This window comes from Argentina silus (genome assembly GCF_951799395.1).
Source record: "Argentina silus genome assembly, chromosome: 17".
Lineage (NCBI taxonomy): Eukaryota > Metazoa > Chordata > Actinopteri > Argentiniformes > Argentinidae > Argentina > Argentina silus.
In genome coordinates this window covers 6,398,213-6,408,212 of record NC_139671.1, presented here as the reverse complement: position 1 = coordinate 6,408,212, position 10,000 = coordinate 6,398,213, and the positions used below count along the sequence as shown (strand labels likewise).

The following is a 10,000-nucleotide window of genomic DNA, read 5'->3' as shown; positions in this document are numbered from 1 at the left end:
GGAACGAGAAAATTATGTAACATTTCACAGGGGTAGCAGGGTGTATGTTTACAGATCTGACACATTCAGTTCCCTGGTGTCTTACAACACAGTATTAAGATCAATACACACACACTCACACACAAACATACACACACACACACAAACATACACACACACACACACACACACCACACTTTACAGACAACGGACATGCTGCATTATGTCAGATTTTAACCAAACTATACGCTCTCCAAGGTGCTGAATGAACCATCTTACACACACAGACACACACACACAGACACACACACACACACACACACACACACACACACACACACACACACTCACACTCACACACACGCACACACGCACATACACACGCACGCACACACCACTGGAGAGCTTTCTTATTGGACTCTCCTTTTTTTTCTTTCAGAGAAAAAAAATCAATGTTGTATGTGTTATATTGTAAGACTTAGCTCCGCTGAGCGCGTGGCGCGGAGGGTGACACCCGTTGAGACAAGCAGTAAAATGTAAAATAATGGTGTGGAGTGACGTCCAGGCGCTGGAGACGGGAGATCATTTCCCTCGATAATTCTATTGAACACCGAATTGGTCAAATCAAAACAATAGATCAAATGGGGTGGATAACCTTTTATGAAAAGAATAAGAAAAAATCCAAACCTTAAACCAGTTTTACATTAGGGAATAAATAGTTGAAGCAATAAAATTAATTCGTATAAACAAAGATCTCATAGAATTGTGTATGGGCAATATGTGTTTGTTTTCATGCATAACCGCGTCTCTCTTTTCATCTCCTCGTAGGCTTGCGGAGGCAGGGTTTTCCCCAACTTTTTTGCGCAACCTCAGGAGAGACGCGTGTCATCTCTTCGGGGTTCAGCTCCCCCTAACCATAAACTTCAATCAGAATCCTCGCACACTGCGCAATCAAAATGAATTAAACGAGTGGATCGTTTGACAAAAACATGATCGATAGGGTGTGATAAAATAGACTAATTACCTCGGAACGTGACTTTGGCGATTCTGTCCCCTTTGCCACGAAGGTCCGAGACCGTCTTTAGGTGGACTAATAGAGCCATGTCAAGTTAGGTGAAATCCAGCACTTCAAGTGAAATTAACTATTTTTCTCCACACAAAAAAACAACAACACTAAAATGGCTTATCAAACCAAGTGTTCAGTATCTACTCTTTGAACTTAGACTCTTTCATTGCGTCTTGACTCTTGACTGTGAAACCGAAATCTCCTTCCATTCTCCACACCGCATCTGCTTTATTCTCCTCCGACAGAAAGAACATCTGTAAATTATTCATGAGCTTTCGTTTTATCCCGCGCTATATGCTCCCTGGTTGTGTCTCGCTCATCCCAGTGGCTGAATGGTGCGTGTGGCGAGGGAGGGGGTATGCGCTCTGACCATCATACCCGGGGAAGGGCGGGGGAGACACGGTCTGGAGGAAGGTGTGGGGGTGGGAAAAATAAATATTGTATTGCGATGTATTCATTGGAAGAAATGCAATCGAAGGCATTTTGATCAATCAAATGTATTTGTATAGCGTTCTTTGCAAAGACAATTGTCTCATAGACCCCCAAAAAGCAAGGGGAGAAAAATATAGGGCACGTGTACGGGATGGCTGTGTGCATAGCAAATGTGCTAGAATGTTTTGGAGAACCACACAACCAATATTCTCCTCAGAATGACCCATAAATAATCTACCATTTTATGCAGTTTTATTCAATAAAAAAGAATCAATAAAAACGACGACGTAATAATTGAAATGTGCATCGTTTTTATTCGCTGGTGTCTATTTTAATTTCAGCGTGCCCTGTGGCCCCGATGCGTAAAGGGCAGTTGCCAGGCAACTCTTTGTTGCTCTGTTCGACGCCAGTGGGAGGTGTGGAGGTGGAGGTCAGAGCGGCTCTGTCCGAGTTGGGGTCCGGTGCTGGTAGCTTGCGTGTCCTGCCCTGTTAATACCAATATAATAACATGGCGCTGAGAGGAAATGGAACGCTGATCACGCACAACAATGCCACCTACATCCACCCTTCTCTAATGCCCGGGTGAGGAGAGAGTGTTGTGCACCTGTCAAAGAAAGGCAGGGCTTACATAACCTAACCAGCGACGGATCGATTTCTGAAGGCTATTTTATAAGGGGTTGGCACTAGTCTAGCCTATTAGCCATCGCCTAATAAGAATTTAGGTAATTTCAACAGTCATTTTGGAAACTTTCTCTCTCTTAAGGTACTGTGGCCATGTTCCAAGCTCCAAATTCTTGTACGGGGACACGTTCGGGAACTCCACGATCAAATACTTCCAGGACTTCCGCAGCGGGGCAATGGCCACCAGCACCAGCCCGTACAGCCGCGGTGGGATGTTCCCGTCGATCTATTCCAACAGCGGGCTTCTGGTCACGGCCCAGCGCGCACAGAGCCGCGCCCGGACCCTCAATACTCCCTTCTGGGCCCGCTTCAATGTGGACTTCGACCGCCAGGAGGCGCTCAAGACCTTTGGCCAGGTGAGATGAGGCCCAACTTGAGATAAACCATATTCACATTCAACGGACGGAACATGATTTGTTAAATTACAATTTCTCCATATGTTCCCGTCTTTCCCTTCCCCAGCTCTCACAGAGGCACCGGGAAAACTACAAGGATAAGACAGGAACACGACAGCCCGTCAAACACTTTGTTGTCCCCGTCAAAGAGAGCGACAAATACCAGCGGGAGCCGATGTAAGATTTAGTTGGGAAGGTTCTTGTACTTCTAGACCTAATGTTTATCTAGGTGTGTCGTTGCACTCATGCTTAAAATGGGAATTGGAATTGTTGGATAGGCTGAAATTGAACATCATCACCCGAATAGTTTTGTAAAAGAGAGAAAACTTGTAGTAGAGTAGCCTGCTAGACTATACATTCATGTCTGTAGAACATATTGAACATTGCTCCATAATTTAACATTGTACTAGATGAATTGTAATGGTATTCTAAACAACTGATTCCAAAGTCCAAAATAAAATTTCAACACAAGTACACACTATTGATTGTACACCTTTCCACCTCATATTCTATTACCCATAATCCCCTTTATGTAGATGTGCATTCAAACTTGATAGATACAAACAAACAGCCCCACTAAGACCTCTCAACACCTTTCATGTCACATCGTGTTTGAAGACAGCTATTAAAAATTCAGTATTGGTGAAACTTGCTCTGACACAAACACCCTTAGGGCCTTAGGTCTGACTGGACTAGGTGCCCGGTAGAATACCAGGTGAAATGTCATCTGAGCTGCAATTCAATCCAAAGTGGATGTGGTGTGTGTGTGTGTGTGTGTGTGTGTGTGTGTGTGTGTGTGTGTGTGTGTGTGTGTGTGTGTGTGTGTGTGCGCGCGCGTGCGCGTGCGTGCGTGTGAGAGGGAGAGAAAGAGAGAGAGAGGACAGAGAGATATTTGAAGTTCAGTGACAGTGTCACCCTCTTAATACACATAACTGCTTCGGTGGCATGTTTTCAATTGCAGAAGTATGATGGTGCTTTTTATGCTGACTCATAGGTTTTCCAAAAGTGGTGTGTGTGTGTGTGTGTGTGTGTGTGTGTGTGTGTGTGTGTGTGTGTGTGTGTGTGTGTGTGTGTGTGTGTGTGTGTGTGTGTGTGTGTGTATCAATGAAATAGAGATTCAAACAGCACAGGTGATGAGTTTGTGGAGTTAAAGGCTATATAAGCTTTAGTCATTTGAAGACAATCAAATAATCCATTGCAATTCAATCAAGGCTTTGGCCCCAAGGGGATATACTGGATATACTGGTATATAGTGGTGTTAGCACCTAAATTGAATTAGTTGTAATTCCACTTTTCTGTCAAGGGAAGTTGTTGTACATTCGACTGAAAAAGTGCTCTATTGACTTGACATCAGTCACTTACTTTCTTAACCTGTAGTAACCTAACTGTAGTAACTCAACAGCCAAAGTGTATAAGAATATAATATATAAGAATAATATAATATAATATAAGAATATGTTGGACAGCAGACTTCTTTGACAGTCTTTATTGCTATGTACAGTAGTTATAACATGTAAATAACATACGCTGATGTAAATAAATACCTAAATGAGTGATGCTAACATGGTTGATGATATTTGCCCACTCCTCATCCCTCCGCACCCTAACCCCTACCCCACCCCCACAGAGGTCTACCTCCCACGCAGAAGATCACTTCTGAGGGGGTGCGTCGATACCAGACCCTCCCCTCAGGCATCAGAACCTCACTGGATGACCGTGTCATGCGGGACGTATTCTTCGAGCGCAGATAGAGCCTTTGGCCAGCAGAGGGAGATGTCGGCTAAACTCTGATTGAAGACAATGAGGCTACATAAAGATCAGAGACAGAAAGATCTAGTGTCTGAGTCATCAATCAGATTGTTGGTCCCTACTTTGACTTATTACCATAACACTTTAAACTAGATTAAAACTAGTTAGGTTACATGTCAACTTTTGGACCTGCAGGCCACTGGAGGGTCCAGTCTTGGCTGTCTCTAGACTACATAGGGACTACATGACCCTATTATGGGGGAAAGACATAGAGCAGGTGAACTGGTCTGTCAGAACAAAATGTAAGCCCACAGCATCTTACCAAGTTCAAAGGTCATCTGAGTATGACCACCTGGGCGAGGGTTCTAGTCTTTGGTCCTGCCTACTATCAGAATAAGCAGCCTATAGACACACTGAAATTTGGATTATAAAGACCAATTAGATCAGGATAGTATGACTTCAGCTAAAAGCTTTGGCCTTTTCAACTGGACTGTAGTCATACACTTGCGAATGCCAAAAGTTGCAAACAATCTCTATTTGTGTGGACTTATTTGGACATCTGGATGTGTCTACGCGCAAATGCTGAAAACGATTAGCCTCTTGTGACAGCGATCTGAATCTCAATCTAACTGACGTGAGCGATTGAATGGCCTACAGTTGTTTATAAATTAATTGTTTGTTCCTTGGTGTTTTATGAGTTCAGTCCAAACATTGGAGCATATCAAATGCTGTTATTTAGACTGAGATCATTCATTTCCTCTATTTGTCATGTTTTACTGCAAAACAGATTGCCTAAACATGGTTGAAGCTGTTTGTAGCTTTAGCAGTCACCGCTGGTAAGAATGCATGACCGCCGGTAAGAATGCATGACATTTACCGAGGGAACAATAAAACCGACAATTTTGAGAACAAAAACGCCGAGCATAGGCCAAGGCCTACTGGTCCAAAAGTCAAACGCCAGATGTTTTGAGAGTAGCTTTGAATAGTGTGCTGTCTTTGCAGGGGGCAAGCATCCCCGTATTTGTGAAAACACCATGTGAATTTACAGTATACAGTGGGAATATCCGACGTAGATTATCAGGCCAAACCGTCGAGGTCATATAACTAGTCGACTGTCCTAAGTCTTTGGTCAACACTGAGGTCGAGGTAAACTTGACGGATGTTGAGCTCGTGGGTAAGGCGTTGAGCCGACCTCAAAAGACGCCAAAACCCATCTGCAGCCGCCCGACCACACCTCACTCTATTTCAAAATGACAAGACGGAATGAGAACTCTCTCTTGTCAAAAACTGCTTTGTTTTAGGCCTGCCTTGCACACTGCCTCGTTGCTCAAGTCTCGTACACATGTATATGGAATGGTGAAGTGAAATTCGCATCGTAGCCTGAATATGTATTAATCAGCTTCGGTCTCAAGAAGATGCGCTGCAGCCCTGTGGATCCTGGCTCTGGGTGCAACCCCTGCAACCCCAGTCCCGCTTCCCTCCGGAAGAGGGAGACACATGTCGCGGGAATGGAGCGGTATCCCCATCGCTCCCAGGCCTCTCCCTCATCTCTCCCTCTGTTGCGCCCGGTTGATTCGCACCACAGGACAAGCGCACTATACTCACTATGGCATCCACCGCAGCACGGACCCTCTTAGCGCTTTTCGTCACCTTTTGCGCATCAAGTCCTGGATTAGCAGGTAAAATCTCGCACTTGATTCATCTTTGAGCACGTGCATGGTCTCCACCAATTTCTACTTTGTTTGATCACACTTGGTGGTTTACATAGAGACAGAGCTGTGGATTTGGAGGAATCAATTGATTATTGATGACTCTTCATTACCCGCAATATATCAAGATATCAATATGCATCTTGAATCTTTGTTTTTGTTTTGTTTTGTTGTGTTTCGTATCATAATTGGAGAAACGCATCTATTTTGAGGGTATTTTGGTTTATGATCAAATTGTCTTGAATATATGATTTCGATTCTTTAATGTTTTCTGAATTATGAAAACACATTTTGTATGTGTGTGTGTGTGTGTGTGTGTGTGTGTGTGTGTGTGTGTGTGTGCGTGCGTGCGTGCGTGTGTGCGTGTGTGCGTGTGTGCGTGTGTGTGTGTGTGTGTGTGTGTGTGTTCGCGCGCGCGCGTAAACTTTCAAATCTGAACTAATCCTCTGGCTATAGGCGCGCAAATTATTGAGATGAAGGCATAAATTGCCTGACATAAACAAAATAGGCCTGTGTGAAAAGATGATGAGCAAATATATAATTTGAGAGACAAATTGCAATTGGAAAATGGCTTGAATTACCCCAAAATGTGTGTTTAACAGTTTGCAGATGGGGAAAAACATACCAGTCGAAGTGAGCAATAATAATGAATTTGGACCGTATGTCCTTTCGTGGAGGTTACTTTCTGGAAGGAAAATGTGATGTCGCCCTCTTTGCACAACAGTCATGGAATACGCTCTTACCTCATAGACACACACTGAAGTAGCTTTGCTCGAAAATTAAAATAAGATGACAAATATGAGATCATAAAGCATATGATCAGAATCATCCCCTCAGAAAAATACAAAAACATTGCTTTGATTTCTAATGGGCGTTGTGGTGCCAACATGGTGATCTAATCTGGCGGCGGTAGCAGCTCCATGATGGCCCAGCTCTCAACTCAAACACTGTGAAGAAATGTGAGGAGGAGGGGAGGGGGACTTTCTCACACGTTTTCTGTCAATCGCTGGATATACTACGCGTCAGCCGCGCTGTTGCGCTGTTATCGCGTCCACTTGTCTTGTTCAACGGGCTGTAGGGGATTAGCTCTGCGTCAGTGCGCGCTCACTAATCAACCTCGCCGATGGGCCCAGTGTGGAACAGGTGTCGTTTAGGTTCCTCTGTTACCAGCATAGGAGGCTGGCATGGTACCTTTGTGCTCACTATAGAAGTCAACCAGAATGATGAATATTAGAGTGGACTCTATCCTGAGGAACCTCTAGGCCTCTACTTCATGTTGTCCGTTTAAGCAAAGTCCACAGCCATCCTCATTCCTGTGACAGAAAAAGAGCAAGTGGACTTTGAACCCTATGAGACAACCTTGGATCAGAGGATTTCAGGCATAAAGGAAACTGACAGACCAATCATCATTTAATCTCACTGGAAGCTCCCCCCGGGCACTTCAGCTGAAAGGCGTACACAGGTTTAAGACGTTCAATGGCCGCCACAGGGTGTCTCCCCAAGTCATCCCGTCCCATGTTACCGCCGTGACGTGTACAATGGAGATAGTATAACAGGCAGACAGAGACACAGCCATCCGCGGCAGATGTTTTCGGCGTTCCTAGAGCATGGTTTGGGAAATCGATTTGTGGCCACGCTCACACTTGCTGTGAGAGGACCTGCTGCTGCTCTCCAGAAAGAAGAAAAAAAAAAGGTCTGAGTGAAAAAAAAAAAAAAAAAAAAACCCACAAAGGGCCCAGTTCTTGGAGAGGAGCTGCTAATCCCAGTTGGGTTGAACGTTTTCTGCCACGTTACAACAGCCCTCTCCCTTATGTCTCTCTCTTCAGCTACTCTTTCTCCCCCTTATCTTTGTCTCTCCCTTTCGATGCATATATTTATATACATCCCTCACATGCTCTATTACATCCCCTCTCTCTCTCGCTGTATCTCTCTCTCTCTCTCTCTCTCTGTCTCTCTCTCTCTCTCTGTCTCTCTCTCTGTCTCTCTCTCTCTCTCTCTCTCTCTCTCTCTCGCTGTATCTCTCTCTCTCTCTCTGTCTCTCTCTCTCTCTCTCTGTCTCTCTCTCTCTCTCTCTCTCTCTCTCCCTCTCTCTGATGGGAATGCTCAGAGAGTGAGATCACCTAATGCTTCCTGAGACTCTACACTCAGCAGCTGTTAGTTGTGGTCCTCTCCTTTTTCCTCACCTCTCCTCCACCCCCCACCCCCCCCATCTCCCCATCTCCTCCTTCTTAACCTCTGCACAGGGCTGAGGGGCTTCTCATTTCATATGAAAACACAGTTCTCGGTAAAAGCCTGAAAGCCTAATTGCCAAGGATGACCGTATCAAGAGACAGCATCAGAGCAGCCAGGCTGAGTGGAGTGGAAGCAGGCTTGCTCTCGTGTATTTCTTCCAACGGACCCCTCAGGTGACTTATTCGCAGCAAGAGCAGTGCTAAGAGGGAGCAGGTGGAGATACAGAGAGAAGGAGTAAGAGAGAGAGAGAGAGAGAGAGAGAGAGAGAGAGAGAGAGAGAGACAGAATCATGTCTTCACAAGCCACAGGAATTACATTTCTCCACTGTACTTCACAAGGTGGAATTCTCCACAAGCATTTCATTGACAGATCTCAGGTTGAGCAGTAGGAGTCAGCAGGAATTTGAGGAGTTGAACTTTCCACATCGGCGAAATCCAGGGAGAAAGAGAGAGAGAGAGAGAGAGAGAGAGAGAGAGAGAGAGAGAGAGAGAGAGAGAGAGAGAGATATAGAGAGAGTATAGAGTGAGACAGCATGTTGCTAATATTTTCCAGCACAACGACGGCATGATAGCTTGATCACCTGACGTGAGCCGGCCCAGGCACTTTCACCTGTCAATCAGATGTCCGTCAACCCTGCTGCTGATGTGTCATGATGTCATCTCTAGGCACGGTGCCATACGGGTAAACAGGTAGCACCTGGGCCATGACCACACCTGCCACAGAGGGAAGCAGGCCTGGGATTGGTCTGTTGAATTTGAGTGAATGTGTGTGGTTTGTTGTGTTAGAGAGGCCATGTTGGGGTAGAATCACGTGGAGGGAGATTCAAGATTGCGGGGGTTGTTGAGGGGTGAGTGCAAGAGGGGATACTGGGGTTAGAGGTTTAGTAAAGGTGAGTGTCTGGTTGGGGTTGGAGGTTTAGTAAAGGTGAGTGTCTGGTTGGGGTTGGAGGTTTAGTAAAGGTGAGTGTCTGGTTGGGGTTGGAGGTTTAGTAAAGGTGAGTGTCTGGTTGGGGTTGGAGTTGGGGTTCTAGGAGGGGTGAGGAGATCCTGTAGTAAGACTCCTTACACTGCCAATGCAGTAACAGTCTCTCTGGTCTCATCCTCATTCCTCACATTGTCAGACCATCATAAAGTGCGTTCATCATTTGCTTACTATCCTAATTCTACCCCTCTCTCTCTCTCTGTCTATCTCACTCTCACACACACACACACACACACACACACACACACACACACACACACACACACACACACACTCACTCACTCTATTCCACTCATACCCCTGAACTCACACATGCAAAATGCAAACCACCAGTCACTCTCAGATGGTTTCTAAGGGGTTATCTTGAGGGGAAATAAATATAGAATCCAAATACGATTACCTAGCAACACTGCAGCACTTTCAATGCCGGGCCAGGCTCTCTCGATTACGATGTTAGACGTTCAGTTAGACTGTAGTTAACTGCTTCGTAAACTGTTTATTCTTGGACAGTGATCCTACCCTCTCTGCTTTTTAAAAGGCCTTGATTCAATCAGAGCGCTTTGCCTCGCCCTCAGATCATAAATTCCCAAACAGGCCAAATGATAGAGAGAGAGAGAGAGAGAGGGGGGGGGGAGAGAGAGAGAGAGAGAGAGAGAGAGAGAGAGAGAGAGAGAGAGAGAGAGAGAGAGAGAGAGAGAGAGAGAGAGAGAGAGAGAGAGAGGGAGCAGATCTCTTACTACGTAATACAGAGCCTTATTAGAAACAGTGACACTGTG

General features: G+C 45.2%; 3 protein-coding genes across 3 annotated transcripts in view; 2 read left to right on the top strand and 1 right to left on the bottom strand.

The window, feature by feature from the left end:
- The window catches only part of otofa (otoferlin a), a gene marked incomplete at both ends in the record, with an annotated part of 64,062 nt that extends 62,980 nt beyond the window's left edge, over window positions 1–1,082 (bottom strand). Inside the window, one exon of the mRNA XM_083688960.1 lies at window positions 1,004–1,082. Coding sequence (XP_083545086.1) covers window positions 1,004–1,082 — 79 coding nt within the window. The remainder of the gene's footprint in view (window positions 1–1,003) is intronic.
- Window positions 1,083–1,985: 903 nt separating this feature from the next.
- cimip2c (ciliary microtubule inner protein 2C) lies at window positions 1,986–4,304 on the top strand (the record flags this gene model as incomplete). The annotated part of the gene is made up of 4 exons (XM_083688801.1): window positions 1,986–2,059; window positions 2,241–2,514; window positions 2,621–2,730; window positions 4,181–4,304. 4 exons carry the CDS (start codon window positions 1,986–1,988, stop codon window positions 4,302–4,304), a joined length of 582 nt encoding a protein of 193 aa, XP_083544927.1.
- Window positions 4,305–5,908: 1,604 nt separating this feature from the next.
- fndc1 (fibronectin type III domain containing 1) overlaps window positions 5,909–10,000 on the top strand; it is a gene marked incomplete at its 5' end in the record, with an annotated part of 32,128 nt that continues 28,036 nt past the window's right edge. The window contains one exon of the mRNA XM_083688800.1: window positions 5,909–5,981. Coding sequence (XP_083544926.1) covers window positions 5,909–5,981 — 73 coding nt within the window. The remainder of the gene's footprint in view (window positions 5,982–10,000) is intronic.